Here is a 25303-nt window from a genome sequence, read left to right on the forward strand (position 1 = left end):
CTAATCATTTATGGAGTTTCTGCCTCATCTCGCCTGCCTCTACTTTATCTATTTCCCTGTTTTAAAATGTTCAGTTGGTGGGGGGGTCCTCCCTGGTGACGCAGGGAGTTAAGACACGGCACTCTGAAGCTATCCGCAGCCTCTGCAGCACGAGTTCGATTCCTGGTCAGGGAGGTGACCCACATGGCGCAGCAGACCTCTCCTGACTCACCCGCTGCCCTCCTCAGCAGTGTACTTCGGTCAGTCTGCCTGTTCTGTTCTCCACTCTGTCTCTGGTGAATCCTCTCACCTCCCACACCTCTGGCCTGTACCCCAGCTCTTGTATTCATAAGTAAATAAATCTTTTTTTAAAAAAAAAAAAAATGTTCAGTGGTTCCCCACGGTTTACAGGATGAAGTACAAACTTTTTTTTTTTTTTTTTTAAGATTTATTTATTTATTTATACAAGCACTGGGTACAGTCAGAAGCGCGGGAGGGTGAGAGAATTCACCAGAGCCAGAGTGGGGAGCAGAGCAGGCAGAAGGATCGAGGTACACTGCAGAGGGGAGCAGCGGGTGGCAGGAGAGGTCTGCGCGCCATGTGGGACGCTCCTCCGGTGGCCGGGGAGCAGCCGGGGATCGAACCGGCGCTGCAGAGGCTGCGGGCAGCTTCGCAATCCAGCGCTCAACCGCTGCGCCACTGGGGAGGCCCCTGAAGTACAAACTCTTGAGCATGTTATTCAAGTTCTTTCATAATCTGTCTTCTTTGCCTGCTTCTCCCCATCTTCCCATTCTACCTTCATTCATTCTGTGGAAAAAGAAGTATGTGCATGAATGAGGGACTTGAAACTAGTGGGAATAGAGGTGATCTTGGCCTGAATGAAAAGCCTGCCTATAAATTCTCAACAGATGTTTCTTTAGCAGAGAACAGCGGGAAGAAGCAAGTTTTGTAAAGCAAGTTTTACAAAGACAGATACTCTGGGAATTTACAATGAAATCACTACCTTGTCTTACATTAATAGTTTAATTAAAACATTGTTTAGTTCTATAATCTGGAGCAAAGTTTTCAACCTCCCAGAGCCTGTTTATTTGGGAAGTAAGAACATTGGCTATAAGCTTATATGGTAAAGCATGTAGAATAATGTGTGACATTTAGTAAGAACTCAATAAACAGTAGTTATTATTTCACTTAGAATCTAATTTTATTTATTTTTTTAAAGATTTATTTATACAAGCACTGGGTACAGTCAGAAGTGTGGGAGGGTGAGAGAATTCACTGGAACTAGAGGGGAGAGCAGAGCAGGTAGACTGACGAAGTACACTGCTGAGGGGAGCAGCAGGTGGCAGGAGAAGTCTGTGCGCCATGTGGGACCCTTGCTCATCGGCTGGGGATTGAACTGGCGCTGCAGAGGCTGCGGGCAGCTTCGCAGCCCAGCACTTAACCACCATTCTAGGGCCACCATTCTAGGGCCCATTCTAGGGCCACCAGGGGAGGCCCTAGAATCTAATTTTAAATGGTAACTCTAGTGTAACATTTTTTCCTATTTCCCATTTGTAGCCCTGGTTTAACCAGTCAGGACTACTGATGAGTAAAGCTATACTTACTCTTATTAGTGTCAGTTTCTTTCCTGGAATACCACTGCCCTTTGCCCTTTTTTTCCTGTGACATCTTATACCCATCCTTCAAACTATAACTTACAAACCACCTTTTCCATATGACTTTTTGTGATCACTCTCTTTGACTGTTATTACTTTGTACTTCTGTAATGTTTAATGGTTCCATTCCTGAGGCCTTGTCTGATGAAGTACCAGATACCACCTTGGGTTCAGTTATTTGTATATATGTCTTATGAACTTAAAAATTGTATATTATTCTCTTTAAGTCTCAAAAAACCAAGCCAAACTTTATACATGATTAGCACCCAATAAACATTGATAAATGTTCAGTGAGCTAATTGAAGAATCACCAATAATTAAATCATTGAACTTCATCCTAAATGTAGCCCTAAACTATAGTGTTTTTACAAAGTTTTCCACTGAAGAAGCATTAATGGAGCACTGACGGTACTAATGTTAGAAAAACATGCAAAAAAGATGAAAGCTATCGTCCAGCCCTTGCTATGTGCTCAGTGTCAGAGATCTCATTTGCCTGAAGTCAACAATGCACACTGTTAAAACAGGTTTCTCTTAGATACCAGATGGGGTATAATTCTTAGAGCTTGGAGGATTAGGATTGAGACTGGAATGGGAACTCAACACTTTGTATTCAGAGCAGTGCTGATGTTTTTTTTTAATCAAAAGACCTCTTTCTGTCATTAAGTAAATAGATACCTTCATTTGGATTTTGTATCCAGGATGAAAATAGTATCGTTTACATAGCAGAACCTGTTTTTGGAGCACTTATTGGGACATTACTGTTTGACCTCTTTGTATTTTTTCCTTTGCATTTTGTCATTTGTAATGTGAAGAACTTGGCTGCGTCTATTACAGATTTGTCAGAATTAGTCTATTTGAGCGTTTAGTAAATGGGCCATAGGACCATTTTCTGGTCTTGCTGTTTATTTTTTACTTGCTTAATTCTGATCAGCTTCAGAGATATTTGCCTGGTTAATCAGTTTCATTTATATTCTTTTTCCCACCTCCCTTTTGCGTTTGTGGTCATTTACTAACAGCATTGCTACCAATGTGTGCTGTGAAGAACATGCATGGAAACTGTCCATAGTTACTCATTTTAATCTACTTTTCCTTCCACAGACTGCATGCTAGCATCTTGCTAAATATTGTATTATCTGATTTTCTGCATTTAATATATATTATGTGAATTTGTTTGGTTTCAGTATGTTTCAGTGGGATTCTTTTGACCTCCATGTGTATTTCCTTATGTTGTGTTCTTATCTGTCCTTATGTCAGCTTGTTTCTTTATATATGTCCAATTATATAGCAAAATATCCAAAATGTGGCACTAGTAGATATTATTCTCTAATTATTTATTCATTTTTTTATCATATCTTCCTAAATGTATCAAAGCAATCTTGTCAATGGAATTACCTAAACACTGACTCTCGGCAAGCGTCACAGTTACATGGGCAACCTGGAATTGCCTCAGCTCTGTAGTTAAATATTTTTGATTAGGTGCCAAAAGAGTTCTCAAAATACTAGTGGTTGAGCTTCCACATTTAATATTAGGTTACATTCTTTGCTTCATTCTTTTTAATTCAGGTAACATTTGTTGAGCATTTATTATGTCAAGTATTTCTCACTGCTCGTAGTCCACGTTTTAGAAGTAGTTTCTTGCAATCTTTGTTTCTTAAGTATTTTGAGTGGTTTTTTAATGCCTGACTACTCAAACTGCTGTTACTGGGCCAGCAACATCAGTAACATCTGTGATTTTGTTAGAAATGCAGAATCTCAGGCCCATTCCAGAACTGCTGAATCAGAATCAGTGTTATAATAAACTTGCTAGATGATTTTTTAGCACACTAAACTTTAACAAGTAGTGTAACATATGTCTTGTTAACCATCTGTGGTTTATTTTTTAACAATTGATTACTTGTTCACACTCAATTACTTTATTAGAGATAAGAAACCTTTTCATGAGAAAGTAATTATAGCTTTAAAACTATTTTTTAAGAGATTTATTTATTTATGCATACAAGAGCTGGGGTACAGGCCAGAGATGCAGGGGGTGAGAGGATTCACCAGAGACAGAGTGGGGAACAGAACAGGCAGACTGACTGAAATACACTGCTGAGGAGAGCAGTGGGCGAGACAGGAGAGGTTTGCTGCGCCCTATGGGTTGCTCCCTGACAGGCCGGGGATCAAACTCGTGCTGTAGAGGCTGCGGGTTGCTTCATAGTGCAGTGCTTAACCTCTTGCGCCTCCAGGGAGGCCCAGCTTTAAAACTATTTTAAGAAATGTAAAACACAAAACTATTTATTTACTAAAAGATTCATACAATTCTGTTCAAAACGAAGTTTAAGTAATTTTTGTGTCTGTTAAAACTTGCAAAAATGTTTGTTTTTAAAATCTTTTTGTGAGACCTTGCTGTGAAGTCTGTTGTGTGGGAAAATATTAATAGAGTGGTTTTTATTTCTTTACAGTGATATTTGAAATACATGGCAAATAGTGTGAAATCCTCAACATGTCCTTTATTATTGCAAAGGAAGTATAAAGTTAACTTGTGCTCTCAAATCATTCAATCTTTTAGAATAATTAGTGGTTTGATACCTAGATTTTTTTTTCTTTTCTGGATCAAGTTCCATTACTTAAAGAAAAAAGAAATTTGGAAAAATTAGTTGCTACTCCTAATGTAAAGAGTAATTGCAGATAATTTTATTTCCTTTACATAAGTACTATGTGCCTCATTCAGGGGTAACAAATTAAGAATGTATATTTGTTGGTAAATATTTTAAGCAGTATTTATAAAGACCGAATTGCCTACTTTACTAGCACAGGGTAATTTTGATGACTTAGTACACAAGACTAGAATATGGCCTATAAATATTTTTATTGTTTGAAATATTATTAATGTTTAAAATGAATAGTCCAGCAATAAGGCCACATAAAGCCTTTTCCTTTCATTCACATACCTTTATTTATTTCAATACCACTTACAGTGATTTGCTGCTCCAAGTACTATGATGTTAGGCAAGTTACTCCTGAGTGTCTACTTCCTCAATTATCAAGCTAGGTGATTCCTCTTCCTTTGTGAAAATTGAGATAGATAACCCCCTGTCATGGGGCCTGTCACAAAAATAGTACTCAGGACATATCAGCTTCCTTCCCTTTTCACTGCTTTATTCCATTTATATACAATCCTTTAAATTTGGCTCATATTGTAAATAAGATTTCTTGAATTTTTCTTTCATTATATAGGTTAAAGTTGAATCAAGAATATGAACTCCAGGATTGCATAAACCTTTGTTACTTTTATATCCCTAGCACCAGGCTAGGTGCTTGACAAGTGTTTATTGAATGAATGAATGAATGAATGTCATGCATTTCAAGTAAATTTGAATAAATTCAGAGACAGCCTTTTCTGTTTATCAGGAATATTCAGTTGACATTAACTCACACACAAAACTTATATTTTAGCTGGGGTGGAGGGAGGGAAAGAAAGAGAAGGGCGATAAAACCCTTCTTATCAAATAACAGGATAATTGTAGGTAGTAGTGAGTGTTGTAGTGCTGTGAGGCCATCTGGAGTAGAAAGGGCCACTGCTTTAGATAGGATGTGTGTGAGAGCTTCTCTGAGGAGGCAATGTCTAACCTGGGACGGTACCGATGAAAAGGGATCCAACCTACAAATAGTCAGGAGAGGAATTGTATAGGTAGAGAGAACAGCCGGTGCAAAGGCCTGAGGAGGGAATGAGCTAAATTTAATTCATTAATTCAGATTGTTAATATCCAACTAAAATTACTTCATCTAAATAGTATGGGGCAGGGCATCCCCGGTGGCACAGCGGTTGAGTGCTGGGTTGCCAAGCTGCCCGCACCCTCTGTAGCATTGGTTCGATCCCGGCCACCAGGCGAGGGTCTCACATGGTGCGCAGACATCTCCTGCCACCTGCTGCTTCCCTCAGGAGTGTACTTCATCATTCTGCCTGCTCTGTTCTCCCCTCTGGCTCTGGTGAATTCTCTCACCCTCCCGCGCTTCTGAGTGTACCCAGTGCTTGTATAAATAAATAAATAAACCTTTTAAAATAAATAAATAAATAAATAGTATGGGGCAGTGTTATAAATACTGTCTTTTGAGTGGAGTATTTTCATGTATAGCAGTAAAACAAAGTGTAAGATTATCAATAATCAGCTGTATTGCCTCATGTCACCAAAGTTCCTCTGTGTATTGGTTATTCTTTAGTAAATTGGTGACAATACTCTCTAGTTATTATTGTGAGACTTGACTAATAATACTGGAATTTTGAGATCATGAGGATAGAATCCAACAAGTTTGAAATTTGTAAGGTCTGCAGCCATTCTTTCCCCCCATAATTGAATTTACTTTCTAAACTTTTCTTCTCTATTATTTCTCCATTTTAATTGTTTCACGCTCTACTCTTAAAAATGCTGAGCATGAAGGAAAAACATTCTTAAAAGAATTTAAAATGGGATATTTCTGAAAGAGGCTATAATTTAGTATTGAAACATGAAAACCTAAGTAGTTTTTTTTTATTGTGAACATATACTGCAATTGCTGTTATTATGTCTGATAACAATCAGAAGTCTACATCTGCTGTTCTTAATAGCAAAGCCCATGATTCTAAGAAATATAAAGAAAAAAATAATAAACAGTTGGAGAACCTTTTTATTTAATCATCTCTGGGGATCCACAAAATCGTGTAATATTATTCTTACAAACCCTTCACCTTCATATTGATACCCAAATAGGACAGTACACAAATACATCCTTTCTTAGGGAGGATAAAACTATTTGTTGCACAGTTTTGAACATGAAATTGAAAGCATGATGCATTTCACTAGAGTGGTCTCATTGGGTGCTCTTTTAAGCTGATTTTTCTGTGTGATTATATTTAGTGAAGCAAGGCATTAATTACTCAGAATGTATAAGTAAGGTATTTTTGTGTTTTATGGAAAATATCATGTTTAAGCACTTGAGTGCTGTCTGTTGGTGATTAAATACCTAAATATATTAATTTTGGCACACTTGACCTGATTTAGGATTTTGTCTGCCATGTGTGTTTTTCTTCTAAGAGCCCCCCTTTTTATCTTTTTAATAGCAACACCATGACAACAGAGAAGAGTTTAGTGGCTGAGGCTGAAAATTCACCACACCAACAACAGAAGGAAGAGGGTGAGGGAGCCACAAACACAGGCCAACAAGAAACTCAGCTGGGAGAGGCTTCTCAAGTGGCAGCTGAGGGAGATAATCATTGTGAGCAGAAGCTAAAAGCATCTAATGGAGATACTCCTACACATGAAGACTTGATCAAAAACAAGGAGCGGACATCAGAAAACAGGGGCCTGTCACGGCTGTTCTCCTCATTTCTCAAAAGGCCTAAATCTCAAGTGTCTGAGGAAGAAGGCAAAGAAGTAGAGTCAGCTAAAGAGAAAGGTGAAGGAGATCAGAAAGTGATTGACTTTGGAACCAGTCTTGATGAGGAGATCATTTTAAAGGCCCCAATTGCCGCTCCTGAACCTGAACTCAAGACTGACCCATCTTTGGATCTCCATTCGTTAAGCAGTGCAGAGACACAGGTGAGGATGTACAGATGTGTGGGAGGTGGGCTCAAGGGAGGTTATACACTTTGTCTCTTAAGAACAATTTCTTACTAGCCACTTGACATGGGTATTGATAGTTTGTGAGTAACATTCTGCTTTAAAGATATTGATGTAGTCAATGGAATCTTGGTTTTTTTTAAAAAAGGATTTATTTATTTATGCATGCAAAAACTGGGGTCCAGGCCAGAGGTGCCAGGGGGTGAGAGGATTCACCAGAGCCAGAGTGGGGAGCAGAACAGGCAGATCTACTGAAATACACTGCTGAGGGGAGCAGTGGGAAAGACAGGAGAAGTCTGCTGCACTATGTGGGTAGCTCCCTGAAAAGCCGGGGATCGAACTTGTGCTGCCCTTGACCCCTTGCACCAACAGGGAGGCCCAGAAGGTACTTACACTGTATAAATCAAATAAAACAGTTTATCAACCTGTATATCAATTTGCTCTAATAATGGAACAGTTCCAAGGTTTTTGATGAGAGGGGAGAAAAGCAGTGAGGTGGTTTAGAGTTCATTTTGGTGGAATTATTAGGAATGGGAGAGTTGCTGATTTATTCATCTGTCAAAATAAAAAGGGAAAATATTACTATGCCTCAAAAGTATTTTCTAGAAATCCCATTTGTTTTCAGCCTTGGTATCCTCAAATTAAGAGTATCTTTAAAGTATTTATGAAGCATATTAGCATTGTCTGCATTGTTACAAGTTTTATGTATTAGTATTAGGTCTCAGGTTTAGGTTGAATAATTTTATTGGAATTTTTTTTTTAAGTATTACAGATATTTCTAGAAATATATTAAACATGATAAGAGTAAAATTTAAGATACAGTTGTAATTATGCAGTTGCTATTAGTGAAGCAAGGCTGAAAACAAGATTTACTACATATTGTAATAATTAAGAGGGAGGCTCAGGCATCAGACTAGAGGATTTAATTTACAGAACTGACACTTTTGCTTTATCAGTTTCCTTCTCTGTACAATGAGGAGATGAATATCCACCTCATTTGGGGATTATAAAAATTAAGAGATAAACTTGAAGCTTTTAAGCTTTATATGTTAGGCATATATTAGGGCATATATAAATTTTATTTATTTTAGGAATACCAAAGGAGTTAAACGGCATTGTCTTTCAGGAAGAGGTTTTTAACTGCTTTTTCCCTCATTTGCTTAATGTAGGAAAAAAAATCTTTGTCTTATTTTTAGTTCACATTTTAATCAGTGCTTATTGAATTTGAAGATTATAGCATTTGTACTGAAATTGAAATAGAAGATTGACAAAGTTAATTCTAGATTTAGCTAAAATTGCATTCACTGAGATTATGAATGTAATTGATATAAATTATATGCAGGTGTTTATCTAAACATGAAGAAAAAGAAAAATTACTGCTGTTAATAAAATTTCAAGGAAGCATTGTTTAAAGGTGTGAACTACTTTTAGTCCTTTTGGAAGCTAGTGTTTACAATTAAACACTTGTGGATGAAGATTTATTTGCTACCACTCTGTATGAGTAGTAGAATTTTATTTGAATGGCCTTTCCCTAGCTAGGATTTTTTTTTTTAAAGATTTATTTATTTATTTATACAAGCACTGGGTACAGTCAGAAGTGCGGGAGGGTGAGAGAATTCACCAGAGTCAGAGCGGAGAGCAGAGCAGGCAGACTTGACGAAGTACACTGCTAAGGGGAGCAGCGGGCAGCAGGAGAGGTCTGCGCGCCATGCGGGACCCTCACCTGGCTGCTGGGGATCAAACCGGAGCTGCAGAGGCTTCGGGCAGCTTCACAACCCAGTGCTTAACCGCTTCGCCACTGGGGAGGCCCTCTAGGATTTTTTTTTTAAGTGAATTTGCACTTACAGGATTGTACCAGTCTTTACCTAGGGTACGTTGGATATTTTGGAAGCAACATGTCAGTTTTTAATGTTCATTCATTTATTCAACAAATATTTTTTGAAAATATTCTGTGTTTGCCAGGTCCTAAGTTGGCATAGAGTAGGGGTAGGATAGACAGGATAGTTGATGAAGTCTTCTCTGGGATGGGGAGGACCCTTTTGGAATACCTTCAGTAGCTAATGTAGGACCCAAATAATTAATTTCTTTTTCCTAAATGCCAGCTATGTATTCTTTTGAGAGAAAAGACTTAGTAAGGCTTAGTTGAGAATCTTTCAGCAGCTTTATCATGTTAGAAGTAAGAAAGAATATACATAAATGTTGTCCTACTTACCTAATGATTGCCCCCAAGAGACCACGATTTCATTCTCTCTCTTGCCTCTTTACAATTAACATGATTGATGCTTGGCAAAAAGGAGTTAGCTGGTAGTTATAGACTTCCCCTACCACATACATTGCTTTATACCTTAAAATAGGTGCTAAAAATCCCTCTTATTTATTCATAAAATTTAGAATATGTGACAAATCACATCTCATTTTGTAATTCATAGACTACCTTGCTAAAATTGAGGAGCATGGGGTAGAGATGGTAAAGTTTTTATTGGTTTTAGTAATATGTAGTGACATACTCAGGAAGAATATATACTGCTGAGGGCAATTAGTTGGTGCCTGAAGCTATCATTTCTTTTTTTTTTTTTTAAGATTTATTTATTTATGCATACAGGCCAGAGGTGTGGGGAGTAAGAGGATTCACCAGAGACAGAGTGGGGAACAGAACAGGAAGATCGACTGAAATACGCTGCTGAGGGGAGCAGTGGGCGAGTCAGGAGAGGTCTGCTGTGCCATGTGGGTAGCTCCCTGGCTGGGGATTGAACTCGTGCTGCAGTGGCTGTGGACAGCTTTCATAGGTTGTGTCTTAACCCCTTGTGCCACCAGGGAGGCCCGCCATCATTTCTTGATTTGAGGGTTGGGATTCTATCTGAAGATGGGATTTTACCTTCTAGTACAAGGTTCTGGAAATAGCAGTCTGCAAATGTTTGGGGGATTATAATATCTTTTACAGGAACCTAATTATTTCACCTTAATGAAATTTATATTGCTTTAACAGTTTTTTCCTTCAGTGGGTGCTTTTTATTGGTAGCATTGTTATAGGTTAAAGAATATATGTACAGGATGTTCTGTGAAATACCTGTTACTAACTTGATGTCGTGGCTTTGTAGCCTGCTCAGGAAGAACACAGAGAAGATACAGATTTTGAAACTAAGGAAGGAGGAGTTGAAGATTGCTCTAAAATAGAAGTAAAAGAAGAAAGTCCTGAGTCAAAAGCAGAAAGAGAACTAAAAGCTTCCCAGAGATCAACCAGAAGACACAGAAACATGCACTGCAAGGTTTCTCTGCTGGATGACACAGTTTATGAATGTGTTGTGGAAGTGAGTGTTCTTTGCTTTCCAGTAGTTGGAACTCTTTCAGATTATTTCATTTGGGTTGGGTAAGTGGTGTCATGGCCTGAAATAAGACCCAGTCTGACTGTTTCTATGGACAGAAACATTAAGTGATCTTAGAGGTACCGAGTGCTGATTGCGCCACTGGAGTCACACCAGTGTTAAGTGATCTTGTAAGAGTGGAGATGTAGGATTATGAATGGGTCTTTTTTTCATCTCCAATTTCTTTCTGAATCTGCCAAATCTTGTGACTTGAGCATGTATTGCTTTTATCATCAAAAACAATTTTGCTTAAAAAAAAAGGCTTGTTGTTTGTAGAGTAGCCCAGCTAGATTTCTGATGTTAGGTTCATGCATTCCCATAATTGTGTTTGTTTAAAAAATTTACCATCTTTTTCATGTCTGCTTTCACAAATATAAGCCTTAATGTGTTTTCTTAGCCCATGAGATAGCATATAAAAATTTTAAATCAAATAATGTCATTTCTTAATACAGGTACCCAATTTGGCAGTAGTTTGAGTGTTTAGGTAAAAAAAAAAAAAAAAGAAGAAATAATTTGCAGCACAAATGAAAGAGCTCCTGCAACTGACAATGTCTATAGGATATGTAGATTTTTACACTTTATGCATTTTTGGGGAAAGATTTCAGAGAGTTGAAACATAGCTCATTTTCTTGGTACAGTAGTCTGGGATTGAGAGTGTGATGACTTCTATGGCCACTGCTGTCATTGCTGCTCTTGATTGATTTAGTTAGGTGGTCAAGGAGACTGATGACAGCCCAATAGCAAGCTTCAGAAAATACTCACCAAAAAGAAAGTGTGATATTTAGGAGAGGGAGGGAGTTGTAGATGGAGGGAAGGTAGAATTTTGATTTGAATTGTAGCACTATTTCTAAGCCATTTAAATGTGTTGCATATTTAAACTGACAAATTATGACACAGAATTTTGTTTGTCTACATTGTTTTACTTATACTCTGTGGCCATCTGAAAGTGTTAATAACTAAGATTGAAAGAGGAAATTGGAAAGTAGCATTTTATTTGGTGATCAATACAGGAATAAGAAGAACCCTCGACTAAAGTGTGTATATCTTTGCAGAAGCATGCCAAGGGGCAAGATTTGCTTAAACGAGTGTGTGAGCACCTTAATCTTTTGGAAGAAGACTATTTTGGTCTAGCCATTTGGGATAACACAACCTCTAAGGTGAGGAGACTTCCCTTTTTGTGATATAAGAGGCTAAAAATATGTATTTTAGGTTTTTTTATTGATAAAAATGTATTTATTCATGCCTCTCCAAAACACAGCATACTTAGTTATTCCTGTCTATTATGGTTTCTTGGATTTTCCCTTTAGAATTAACATTTTAAAGGAAAGACTATTACTGGTATGTTCTTTCATCATTGAGAAATTGTATATTTTTAAAAGACGGGGAAAATAAAGACACAAGACATCCTGATGAGGAAATAGATACAAATAATTTCTATATGCAATTTGAATTATATTTAAATGCAGTACGTTCATAGTAAATATTCTTGTTGGAGAGATGGTCTATCAATATTATAATTATAAACTATACTTGTAATTTGGGAGTGATGTTATAAAAGAGAATAAAGTTATTTTTATTAAAACAGTCAGCCTTAATACATAGAGTGAATTTGCTATTTTCTTCTAGCCTAAAAGGAAACCAGTAGTTAACTTTTGAAAGAAATAAAAGAAAGGGTGAGAACATGGAAGAGAAAAGAAAGGTTAAAAGTCAGGTATTTAATTCAGAACACTTGAATTATTTCCTGGGCCAATTAACTGAAAATTACAAATATTTAAAATCTAATAATGAAAACTTTAATCCAACTTGACAAGAATTTGTAAGTACTATAGTAATTGATAAAGATATAGCTGTGAATAAGGTCTACACGGTCCCTCCTTCTGTAACTTACAGTTTAGCGTGATGAGTGTTATACAAAAGGGAAGTACAAGATGTCCTGGGAGGTGAATGGCACAGAAATCTTCTCTGGGGAGGTGATGCCTAAACCAAGACCTGAAGCAGAGAGAGTGGCTTGTGTGAAGACTTGATGTTGAGAAAGTAACTTTTGAGGAACCAAGAGCCATCTTGCTTGGCTAAGCTAAGCATTAGAGTGAGGAATCAAGTAATAGATAAATCTGGACAGCTCCTTGGGGGCCAAGTCATGGCGAAAGAATCTTGTGTCAACATACTTAAGCCATTTTAGTTGGTTCTTTTTCCAGGATTATTTATGTTTATTAAGAAAAGTTGAGGAGCTACAGTCATTAACACCTGCAAACCCTGTCTGTTGAGTTATGGGAGTTAGGTAATGTACACTAGAAGACATGAACTTGCCTTCTGCCTAAATAAAATCTCTGTGTAGAATGTACCAGTAGTTGCCTAGTAGTTTTCAGCAGCTTGTTCATTCTATGAATGACTCAAACAGAAGAAATATGTCTACCAGCACTAGGTTAATTTGTTCTTTAAGTATTTATAACCTTTACTCTGTCTAAAGACTCAAATCAGCTTATACTGAAGCCTCTAGTTTCCATTAGGAAGGGAAGATTGAAGGTAGTGAAAAGTGAAACAATAGCCCAAAACTACAGTGAAAAACTTTATGAGCTACAAAATTATCTATGAATCAAGAAAAATATTCTGGAAAGTATTTTATGTTATATATGAGTGATAAAATGGAATATTTTTATATTGGGGGGAGGCCAAAGATTGACTAGCAAATAATTAAGGATCCTTGAATGTGGCCTATAAATAAAATATGAATAATAAAGTCACTAAATACCTAGTTGTTTAATAACTGGAAATAAATTTTCCATGAACCAGGAATACTTAAATTTCTAGAAGCTGACTCATCCAAAGGCGTTCAGCTAAGGAAATCCTTTCCACTTGCTGTTGAGCTTCTAGGGCCACATTTTGAATTTTAGCACTATCTCCATTGTTTTCAGCTGCACTGAAAACTTTTCACCATTGTTGGTGCCATCCATACTTTGTCCTATCAGCAAGTTTTATTTCTTTTATAGTAGTTTTCACTATTTTTAATGAGTGGAGTTAAATTGCTTTACTTATAAAATTCATTTATATATTGAAGTGTAAATTGTTATTAAAAGTGCCTAGTATAAAAACTGAACAGCCAGCCTGGCTGTGTTAAAAAAAGGGACGGGAGAGCATTATTGTTCCTCTTGATAAAATGTCCCTGGAAAAGAAAAACTGATGTCTCTGAATCATAATCTAGCTTCTGCTTCCTGATAGTTTATAGGAACCCCTTCTGGGGAAATCAGTGGACAAATGAGTTCTGTGGAACAATAGAGCTTATCATAGTCTAAGCATCTGGCAGGTCTGTAGTACAGGCTAGGTTCGTACAGGATATCCAGGAGGAACATAGTCATGGGCTGATCTATATTTTCTGCTTCTAAATTCATCATGGCTGACCTCCAGCTCTTGGAAGTAGGTCAAAGGAGAGTTTTTCTTTGAGTTAAGTGAGGACCTTTAACTGATCCAAGAAGCAGAACACAGAAAGGAAAGCAGGAACTTTATTTGCACCTGCCTTAGATCTTGTACAAAAATGAACCTGAGGAGACCTTGCGTAGCATTGTCAGGCTAAACGACTAACTGGCAGCAAAAGCCATCTTGGTGATGACAATTTTTCCTCCACATGCTATTTCTGAGTCACACTTCTCTGATCTATCAATAGTTGGGTTGCCCTCTCTGTCTTATAAATAGCTGCCCCTGGTATTTCACATCTAGTGAAAGTGTCTTCACTTTTCTGCCATCTTGCCAGAACTCACATTCTGAGTCTTGTATCTTTGTATGACCTCCCTTCTCCCCTGCCCTTTGTAGAATTAAGCCAGTAGAATCTTTTCTTTTTTGGTCTTTAGGACTTTGAGATTTACACTTATCCATCTTGGTGCGGGGTTAATTACCACCATTATTCTGGCATGATATCTGTATTCTTGATTGCAGGGTGGTTCACTAAAAAATGGCTTTGTCTGTAGACAAAGCCAGTTGCCTGTCTGAGTGTGGAGGGATTTAGTAAAGGGTTGAAAGGGTGAAACATTGGGCCTCCCCTGTGGCGCAGTGGTTGAGTGCTGGGTTGCGAAGCTGCCTGCAGCCTCTGCAGCGCCGGTTCGATCCCCGGCTTCTCCCCGGCCACTGGGTGAGGGTCCCACATGGCGTGCAGACCTCTCCTGATGCCCTCTGCTGCCCTCAGCAGTGTACTTTGGTCCTTCTGCCTGCTCTGCTCCCTGCTCTGGCTCTGTTGAATTCTCTCACCCTCCCGCGTTTCTGACTGTACCCAGTGCTTGTATAAATAAATAAATAAATAAATCTTAAAAAAAAAAAAGTTTAAAAAAAAAAAGGGTGAAACATTGTTATACTGTAGAGAATAACTGTTACTTACGTTTGTAAATTATGTGAATAAATTGCTTCTCCCTTTTCTCATTGGTAAAATAGGAATGGCAATAAGATAATCTGTATAAAAATGGTACCTGGAAGCACTCAATAAAAGGAAGCACTCAATAAAAATTAGACTACTGTTGGGGCCTCCCCGGTGGCGCAGCGGTTGAGCCCTGGGTTGCGAACCTGCCCGCAGCCTCCGCGGTGCCGGTTCGATCCCCGGCTGCTCCCCAGCCACTGGAGGAGGGTCCCACATGGCGCGCAGACCTCCCCTGCGGCCCGCTGCTCCCCTCAGCAGTGTACCTCGGTCCTTCTGCCTGCTCTGCTCCCCGCTCTGGCTCTGGTGAATTCTCTCACCCTCCCGTGCTTCTGACTGTACCCAGTGCATGTATAAACAAAAAAACAAACAAATAAATAAACATGCCTCTATAAAAAAAAATTAAAAAAAAATTAGATTACTGTTACTGTCATATGATAGTATCATTTAAAAATGATATTATTAACTGACCAAAGCCTTTGCTTAAAATATTAGATTTCTGTGTCATAATTTAGAGATACACTCTGGAGTATCCTTCAAGATGAATAATCTACTTGATCTTTTTTCAGGTAACATATACTGGAGAACGGCATACTTCCTACGTAAAATTGATGAAGCTAATCAAATTATCTGACTTCACTTTAGTTACCAATCTCTATACCTGTGATCAATATATTAGCCAGATTTCCAGATATTCTCTCTGGAAGTATTAGATATTCACAGAATGATTAAATCTGTAAAGCAATTAGTGTTTATTAGTCATTTATTTAAACTTTCCATCATTCTGGAAACACAAAGGATGTTAGAGCTATAATGGTTCTTGAAGCATAACTCCTCATTTTATTTTATTTTTTTATTTTTTGAGATTTATTTATTTATACAAGGACTGGGTACAGTCAGAAGCACGGGAGGGTGAGAGAATTCACCAGAGCCAGAGCGGGGAACAGAACAGGCAGACCGACGAAGAAATACACTGCTGAGGGGAGCAGCGGGCGGCAGGAGAGGTCTGTGCGCATTGTGGGACCCTCGTTGGTGGCAGGGGATCGAATCGGTGCTGCAGAGGCTGCGGGCAGCTTCTCAGCCCAGCGCTCAACCACTGTGCCACCAGGCAAGGCCCATAACCCCTCATTTTAGAGATGAAAGAAAGTGTGACTTCCTCCAAGCCACAAGTCACTTCACTCTCAGAATTCCTTACCTGCTGCCTCTTCCTCAGTGGTTTTCTTTCTCAGTTTTTGTTCCTTCTCTTCTTTTTATTAATTTCCCCTTTACTTTTGCACTTTATTTTGGTTTTTTCCTACCTACAGAATTAGTTCTTTATATTGTGGGGAAAATATGAATGACATACAAGAGATAAAGATTTTATCCCTTTTCCATTTCCAGTCTCTGTGGTGTCTTTTTCTCGCGTATGTAAAGACTTTTCCTGTGTAATATAACTTCTTAAGAGCTTCTAGATCTGAGTGTTTTTGTTGTAAACAACTGGATACCTTTAGCAGAGAGGAAAGTTAATGAATTGACTTTTTCCTCACTTGCAATGGCTCACTTGCTCCCCTTAGGCTTCTTGCCAGATTGAGTCTAACCAGAGAAAAGGAAAAGCAGTCAGGAGCAAACATCTATGTCCTTGAGAGATTTATTGCCACTATGAAATAGGGTTATATGGGTTAGTTATTTCCAATATTTTATTACTGCTTAGAATTATTTATGAATGAATCAAGGATCTTTTCCATGGAGGAGAAGTCATACTCTCCTTCTACCTGCCTCCCCCTCTTAATTCCCTCTGTAAGCAAAACACTTGAGCTGTTCTGGTAAATAATGCAAAGTTAAAATTAGAAGTTCATTCAATGCAATAAACATTAACTAGCAAAAACCACATACCAGATGATGTGCTGACACAGAGAATTTGAACAAGACTGGAGGTCAGAATTAGAGGGAAAAAATACAATTTGGGTGATGTCAATCCTGATTAGAGTGTTACTAGTCTTTATAGAATAACAAAATTTCTTGTTTAAGAATTTTATATGTATTAACTCATTTAATCTTTACAATAACTCTGTGAGATAGGCTCTGCTACTATTATCTCATTTTATAGATGGGGAAACTGAGGAATAGGCTTGCCTAAAATCACTCAGCTACGAAGTAATAAATCTAGCATTCAGGTCCAACTGTGTGGTCCCCCATTTCTCTGCTCAAAATTACTATGCTATCTGAAATAAATGCAAGAATATCAAAAGTGTAGGTTGACCAGGAGGTAAGTAATCATCTTCTGGTACTCTGGTTTGAGTTTTGGAGCTCTGTGTGAATGCATTATTGTTTTGTTTTGTTTTTTTCTTTTTTTCTTAACAGACATGGCTGGATTCTGCCAAAGAAATAAAAAAACAAGTTCGTGGTAAGTGAATATAATCCTTTTTACAGTTCTTTGATTCTTTTAGTGGGTCAGAGAATTTCTACCCATCTTCTGGTTGTGAGTCACTTTAGACTCCTGACTATGCAGATGGCTTTGAAATTGAGATAAAGCCTCACCCTGGAAGGAGGGATTCCATAGTAGAAAGATATAGCAAGGTGGACACTGTCAAGATGTAGGTCAAATTTTGATGATTTTTTTTTTTTTTTACAACTAGGCAAAGTTGGGGAATATAGGAATGGTTGAGAAACAGAAGGTGAAAAAGAACATAGATGAGAAGAGAAAAGGGATAGTGATTGAAACCATAGTAGCCAACAGTTGGTTTGCTGCCCAATTCTGTTTCTTTTAAATGGTTCCTGACTATTGCATCTAATCTTTTCTGTCTTTTCTTTGGTACAGTTCTTTTTGTCTATTTTCAACAGTCTTCCAAATTGAAATAAAGACACTGTGGAAGACAAAAATAATATATATATATATATATATAAATGAGAATTTCTTTCGTATGGCCCTTCTGACATTGTGGCTTTCTCTTAACTCTTAAGTCCTCCAGCATATATTACTGCTGAACACTGCTGATGTTCTGGATAATATTTCTAGGTCTAAAAGGGGTAGATTAATATATTGTAGTCCCAGGCCCAATGGGGCTAGCTACAGTGTAGAGACACTCCCCTTCCCCATCCCTATTTATCAGTACATGTCCTTTTAGTTTAGTTTATTTTTGAGAAACTTCTAGGAACTGAAATAGACATTACTCATCATGATTAACAAAAGAAAAAAGAAAACACTTATTATGGTGAGATGTTTCCCTATTTATAGTTTATTTTCTTAAGATTAAGAAACAAAATGCTCTTTTGGACTGGCAACTCTCCACATTGCTCCCTGACTATAAAATCTTGTTTCACAATGTAAGCTAGAGCAAAAAGTATCTAGATTACTTGAGACATTACAAGAAAAACCACTCCAAGCTCCTTTTAATTAAAATGCTTTTCATATTCAATATTACTCAGGAGAAAATGATTGTACAAAAAAACTCTTCAGGAAGAAAAGTTAAAAAAGAGTTTATAAGGAGTAGAGAAGAATAATTAGATTATCTTCCTCTTAAAAAAATTTTTTTGCCGGGCCTCCCTAGTGGCGCAAGGGGTTAAGATGCAACCTGTGAAACTATCCACAGCGACTGCAGCACGAGTTCGATCCCTGGCCAGGGAGCTACCCACATGGCACAGCAGACCTCTCCTGACTCGCCTATTGATTCCTTCAGCAGTGTATTTCAGTCAGTCTACCTGTTCTGTTCCCCACTCTGTCTCTGGTGAATCCTCTCACCCCCTGCATCTCTGGCCTGTATCAGTTCTTGTATGCATAAATAAATAAATCTTAAGGGCCTCCCCGGTGGCGCAGCGGTTGAGCCCTGGGTTATGAAGCTGCCCGCAGCCTCTGTAGAACCAGTTCGATCCCTGGCCACCGGGCGAGGGTCCCACATGGTGCACAGACCTCTCCTGCCGCCCGCTGCTCCCCTCAGCAGTGTATTTCTTCATCAGTCTGCCTGTTCTGCTCTCCGCTCTGACTCTGGTGAATTTTCTCACCCTCCCGCGCTTCTGACTGTACCCAGTGCTTGTATAAATAAATAAATAAATAAATCTTAAAAAAAAAAAAAAAAAAAAAAACTTTTGCCAAGAAAAAGAACTAAATATTTGTCTTTTTTTTTTTTTTTAAGTTCTCAGTCTAAACAACTTCTTTTTCTTTTTAAAATAAGAACATTTTATCCACAGAGCATGAAAATATTAAAAGACCTCAGGGAGAGAAAAGGATTTTTAATATTTTTAGGTAATAAGTTTACGTATAAGCATAAAATTCTTTTGTGTTTATTTTTATAGGTGTCCCTTGGAATTTCACATTTAATGTAAAATTTTATCCACCTGATCCAGCACAGTTAACAGAAGATATAACAAGGTAAATAATTTATTAATAGTTAAATATATAATAAGTAATTCTCATTATTATAAGCTCTGGGACTTTATTCAGAATTGAAGAAAAATGAATGATTAAATCTGAGGTAGAAAGTTTGAAGAAAATGAGTTCTATTAAATCTAAGATAGAAGGTTTCTGGTTTCTTCAAGACAATTTGAAATCCATGAACCTAAAAACCTGACACATTCTGGCTTGCCTGGAGGAAACTGACAAGAATTGACCTTGTTTATCTGTCATAATGCCAAGCTATGGACAGGACACATATAAACCCACAGCGCCCTCCAAAGGTCAAGACATAAATATAGTGGGTGAAATACCTCTATTTTTTTCCGTTTCCCATTATGTTCTCGCTTATAGGGATCAAAAAACCTGATATGGCAGTGTTGTTATTATTTCTTTCTGTCTCTCTTTTAAAGTGTATAATTAGGAAAATGATCTTCATGAACTGAATTTTCCTCAGTAATTTTTGAGCCCACTTAATTTAGGCAATGAATTGTGTGCTCTTTAATCAGCTTACTGATTTCTTTTAAGAAAGTTACCTTTATTGGATCCTATATAAATATTAATAAAAAAAGAAAATGGGAAAGCATTATGTAAATATTGTAAAGAGTAATACTGTACTTACCTATTACATCCATAGCATCTTGCATAGGGCCTTATACATAGTAGATGTCTGGCTAGTGTCTGTTAACATTGAAGTGTTGTTTGTTGAGAAAGTGTTTTGTAGTTTTAATTTTGCTGATAACTATCTGACTTCAGACACTTTTAGAACCTCTGGGCCTCAGTTTTCTTATCGCTCCAGGGAATAACCCAAATAAGCTCTTTAAGTACTGTGAAATGTCTACACCATTTTTAAAGATTATTTTTTGTAATCCTTAGTACATTCTTGGAGTTGTGATGCCAACGTTTTTCTGTCAGTTATTTCTTTAGTTGTCTTATTTAATTGTTTTATCTATTTCTTTTTTGCCGGTAATATTTGTCTCTTAAGTTGCTATTTATTCATCTTTCTTCATTGAGGCTTATTATACAGAAAATAAAACAAATTCTTAAAAATATTACCTGATCACCAACATTTTAGAGATATTTATGAGTCTGTGGCTTGGTTGGCCTTGCTCTGTGTTAAAAGAAAATTTTATGTAGTGACTAATTATAGGTAGCAAAAGTGATTATTGATGCTTATGCTATTCAACATCTTATTATAGTCCAAACAAGAATATGATTCTAATTAATATAGGACTTTTCCATTTAATCATATCTTCCAGTTTTTCTGTTTGGTAAAACATCTAAACTGGTCAACTCAGTTGGTTAGAACAAGTGCCAAGGAGGTCAGGGCCATCAGTGTGAATACCCTGCTGACTGAGAAGAGTGACTGCCATGCAGGGAGGGTCACTCCGTGGTTTGTTAGACTGAACTGTGTTCTTCCTCATCTGAAGGCCAGCAATTAAGCACACAGGTGGAATCAGTTTTACAAGATGATAGTGTGTGGAAAGGTGCATGCAACTTAGTTTCTTAGAGGAGAAACATAACAAAAATGTTCATGTTCTATTGAAAAAGTATTAATAATGTTATCTTTGTATATGAAAGACATTATCTACACATTTGGCAAAGTAGTATACAGAAAAGAAAGAGCCCAATTTTGGAGTCAAATAGCCTTTATTACAATCTGACAATGAGCAAGCTTAGCCTTTGGGGCTGCCCTCATATATATAATCTGGTAATGATACTCACCTCACAAGTTTTTTTGTGAAGATTAGACCTAGGTATATATATATATATATATATATATATATATATATACATATATGCCTACATATCTGTATATTTGTAGATATATAATTTTTATGTGAGTTGTGTTATCTTGTATCTCATCTTAATACATATAGTACTTAGTGCATTCAAGAGTATTTTTTTTACCTCCTTCAGACTTTTCACAACTTTTCTTCCTTTCTTTCTAAATTGCTTTCTAACCATAAGCCCAACATAATTTTTTAATGTTTTATGTGGAAAAATTTAAAACACAGAGAAAGAAAAAAAATGATAGTACAATAGTACTATTATTTAGTACAATGAATAATAGTAAAATGAACAACCTAAGACCCTCTACTTAGATTGAACAATTATTATTATCTCAGATTTACTTAATCTCTCTTTTCTTCTCCCTTCTCTTTCCCCTTTTCTTCCTTTTTCTCTGTATTTTGTTACTGTTGTTGCTGACATAGTAATGTTTTTTCTTTCTTTTTTCCCTGTAGGTATTATTTATGTCTTCAGCTCCGGCAGGACATAGTTGCAGGACGCCTGCCCTGTTCCTTTGCAACCTTAGCATTGTTGGGTTCTTACACCATCCAGTCTGAGCTGGGAGACTATGACCCAGAGCTCCATGGGGCAGATTATGTCAGTGACTTTAAACTGGCCCCAAATCAGACCAAGGAACTTGAAGAGAAGGTCACGGAACTACATAAATCATACAGGTAAATACATCTCCTGGGTTTGTTTCTTTGTTTTGGCAATAAGTTTAAGTCCTTGACCTGGGATTGATTCAGTGTTTGTTTAGCCAGAATGTAGTAGTCTGAAAACAGTCAGTGTGAGGTCAGTTCTTTCTCAATTCTTTGGACAAGTCATTTAGGCCCATTGAACCTCAATTTTTCTCACAGAGTAAAGTGTGTTATAAGACATCAAATAAGGTAGAACACTAAACATATAGTCTGGCACATAGTAGGTACTCAATGAATGGTAGCTATTATTACCATTGCCTTATTTTTTTAATCTGGATTTTAAACATATTGTACTGTATTTAGTGGTTTAAGGTCCTTACAGCAGGGATTCGAAACTTAGGAGAGTTTTATGTGGATAGATGACAGAGGACCCTGAAAGTATTTTAGAAATCTATATCTAATTCACTGCTTTTCTTCATGGGAATAATTGGTGATGTTGGGAGATATGATACAGTGATCAAGAGGAAAGGCTTAAAGTCAGACTAAACGGGGTGAAATCTTGGCTCTGCTTGGTCCTGGACTTCTGACCTTGGGTAATTTACTTAACTTATCTGAGCCTCAAGTTTCCTTGTATGTATGATGGAGATGACTACTTCAGAGGAAAAAGAGTGATCGATAGGGTTAGAATAAATAATTATGGACAAACTTAGTCTTACACATAGTAAAAATTGAATACATGCTAGCTGATATTAAAGTGCCACAATAATTTGTGTTTCTTCCTACCGCAGTTATTTGAGTGACTTGCTATAACTAACTTTATAAGCTATTTTAACTTATTAATGTGAATGTCTGATCTTAAGTTACTGAGTTATGTCAACATGAGTTGTGTTGTGATACTCGGAAGCATCGCACTGCTAAGAGAAAAATCCAGAGTGCTCCTGGTAGGCTTTTTCATGATAATAACAAATATTCTGTCCAGCCATTGCACCATCCTATTTCCTCAGAGTGATTGCAATAGGACTTGCAATGACTGGGGTACTTCAAATTAGATGGGTTTAACTCAGGGCACCCAATTCTGGGTACCTTATTGCCCCTGTAGGTTCCAGTACTTCGGTCATGAAAACCATGGCAGGGCTTTAATGCTTACAATCTACATATCAATAGTCTTATAAGAATCACCCTACTCTCTTGGAGTCACATTGTTTCCACAGAGAACTGCCAAAATTTGGTTTTTAAGTCCGAGTGTATACATTTCAATGTACTGATGTCTAGGGTCACTAAATACACCACTTTCACCTTGCTGATGATTGTAACTGAAACACATTATTAAATACTTCTATTTATATTCTGATTATTAATCTAGATACATATATTCATACATATACATACAAAAGCAAGTAATAGAATGAAACAAATATTTCGTTAGAATGTTGGGATTAAAGGGGAATAATCTTTTTATTTTCTAATAATTTTAAATAACTTTATTAGTGATAATATAATCTTTGGACAATTAGTAAAGTAGTATAAGAAAATACTTGGCTGCTTCTGTGAAGCCAAATAGCAGAAAATAGTGGTATCATACTGTGATTAATATCTTATATCTATGATGGCTTTTTTTTTTTAAAGATTTATTTATTTATTTATACAAGCACTGGGTACAGTCAGATGCGCAGGAGGGTGAGAGAATTCACCAGAGCCAGAGCTGGGAGCAGAGCAGGCAGAAGGACCGAAGTACACTGCTGAAGGGAGCAGCGGGCGGCAGGAGAGGTCTGCGCGCCATGTGGGACCCTCCTCCGGTGGCCAGGGAGCAGCCGGGGATCGAACCGGCGCTGCAGAGGCTGCAGGCAGCTTCGCAACCCAGCACTCAACCGCTGCGCCACCGGGGAGGCCCTATGCAGAATATTTTTAAAACAACTAGCTAAACTACTGAGACCTGAGTATTAGATAGCATTAACATTAACATCCTGGTGTTGATAGTTGTATTGAAGTTATGTACGAGAATGTCCTTGTTTATAGACATTTGTTTATACTGACATATTGGAATGACAGATCATCAAGTTGCAATTTACTCTGAGGAGAAAGTTATTTGTAATTTTTAAGTTTAAGAGTGTTTTTAAAAATTAAAAATTATATTAAAAAAATAAATGCAAGGGCCTCTCTGGTGACGCAAGGATTAAGTCTCAGCACTATGAAGCTGTCATCAGCCACCACAGCATGAGATCGATCCCTGGCCAGGGAGCTAACCCACATGGCACAGCAGACCTCTCCTGTTTCAGCCGCTGCTCCCCTCAGCGATGTACTCCAGTCAGTCCTCCTGTTCTGCTCCCCACACTGTCTCTGGTGAATCTGCTCACCAGCCCACTACACCCCTGGCCTGTACCCCAGCACTTGTACGTATAAATAAATAAAATGAATCTTAAAAAAAAAAAAAATGCAAGTGTTAGCCAAACATCCAATACAAGTATTATTTTCAATTAACAAAAAGTTATTGTTTTAAAGTTATTTATTTATTTTATACAAGATGCGTGGAAAGTGAGAGGATTCACCAGAGACAGAGCGGGTCACAGTACAGGCAGACTCATGAAATACACTGCTGAGGGGAGCCGCGGGTGGGACAGGAGAGGTCTGCCGCACCACGTGGGACCCTCGCTGGCCGGCCAGGATCGAACCAGCTCTGCAGAGGGTGCGGACAGCTTCACAGCGCGGTGCCCAACTGCCTGAGCCACCAGGGGGGCCCTGAAAGCATACTTATTTATGAAAGTATCTTTTTACATAGTTTGAAATTTTTATCTGAATTTAAATTGACCCCATTAATATGGTTCTTAGAGTTGAAGGAATGAGTATAGGGAAGATTTTATCATGATTACTTCATTTAATATTTTAACATTTGTCTTCATATTCAAGCAGTCAAAATTTCTTTATGAGCCTATGTACCATCAAAAAACTAAGGTTACAATAATAAACATTTATACTTTACAAAGTAGTCTCACAATCATTAACTCGTTTGCTCCTACTGGTCACATTTATTCATTAAGCAAAGTTTAAAAAAAAAAAAAACATTGCCTGTCCTAGTATCTGGAAGTAGGTATTGTGGTTCTTACTTTATTAGGAAATGGAGGGAGACACGGGCCACCACCCTTAAGTGTAGGAGCCAGGGCTCCAGCTCCAAGATGTGGTTGAGTCATAACTTGCCCAAGACCATGTGATCCCTCAGGGCCTATTTCCTCATTAGTGAAGTGAAATTGTTGGACTCTATAATCTTCAAGCTCCATTCTAGTTTCAAAATCTTAAAATTCAACTCACTGATACTACTAACAACAAAAGACATAAACTGACTGGGTGCATCTTAACTAGATAAGTCTGTTCTTTACATGGGGATAGAGAGGGGTGAACTACAGAACTTTCCTGAGATATTTTCAATGACTTGAATATGGGTTAATTTAATTATTCTCCTGTTTTATGTGTTCAATTTCAGACCCATTAATAAATAGAATTCGGGTGTTACGCTTTAGACGTTTGTTGGGTTTGGGGGAGCTA

General features: G+C 37.5%; 1 protein-coding gene across 8 annotated transcripts in view; it reads left to right on the forward strand.

The window, feature by feature from the left end:
* The window catches only part of EPB41 (erythrocyte membrane protein band 4.1), a 152728-nt gene that overhangs the window by 62351 nt on the left and 65074 nt on the right, over positions 1–25303 (forward strand). For 7 of the 8 annotated variants that reach the window (XM_054691569.1, XM_054691570.1, XM_054691571.1 and 4 more), the window contains exons 2-7: positions 6715–7192; positions 10312–10521; positions 11628–11732; positions 17312–17354; positions 19241–19316; positions 21584–21802. In XM_054691569.1, coding sequence (XP_054547544.1) covers positions 6722–7192; positions 10312–10521; positions 11628–11732; positions 17312–17354; positions 19241–19316; positions 21584–21802 — 1124 coding nt within the window. In that variant the 5' untranslated portion in view covers positions 6715–6721. The remainder of the gene's footprint in view (positions 1–6714; positions 7193–10311; positions 10522–11627; positions 11733–17311; positions 17355–19240; positions 19317–21583; positions 21803–25303) is intronic. The other variant, XM_054691576.1, reaches the window with a different exon arrangement.

Source organism: Talpa occidentalis, unplaced genomic scaffold, assembly GCF_014898055.3.
Source record: "Talpa occidentalis isolate TD23 unplaced genomic scaffold, MPIMG_talOcc4v2.1 talOcc4.9, whole genome shotgun sequence".
NCBI classification, from domain to species: domain Eukaryota; kingdom Metazoa; phylum Chordata; class Mammalia; order Eulipotyphla; family Talpidae; genus Talpa; species Talpa occidentalis.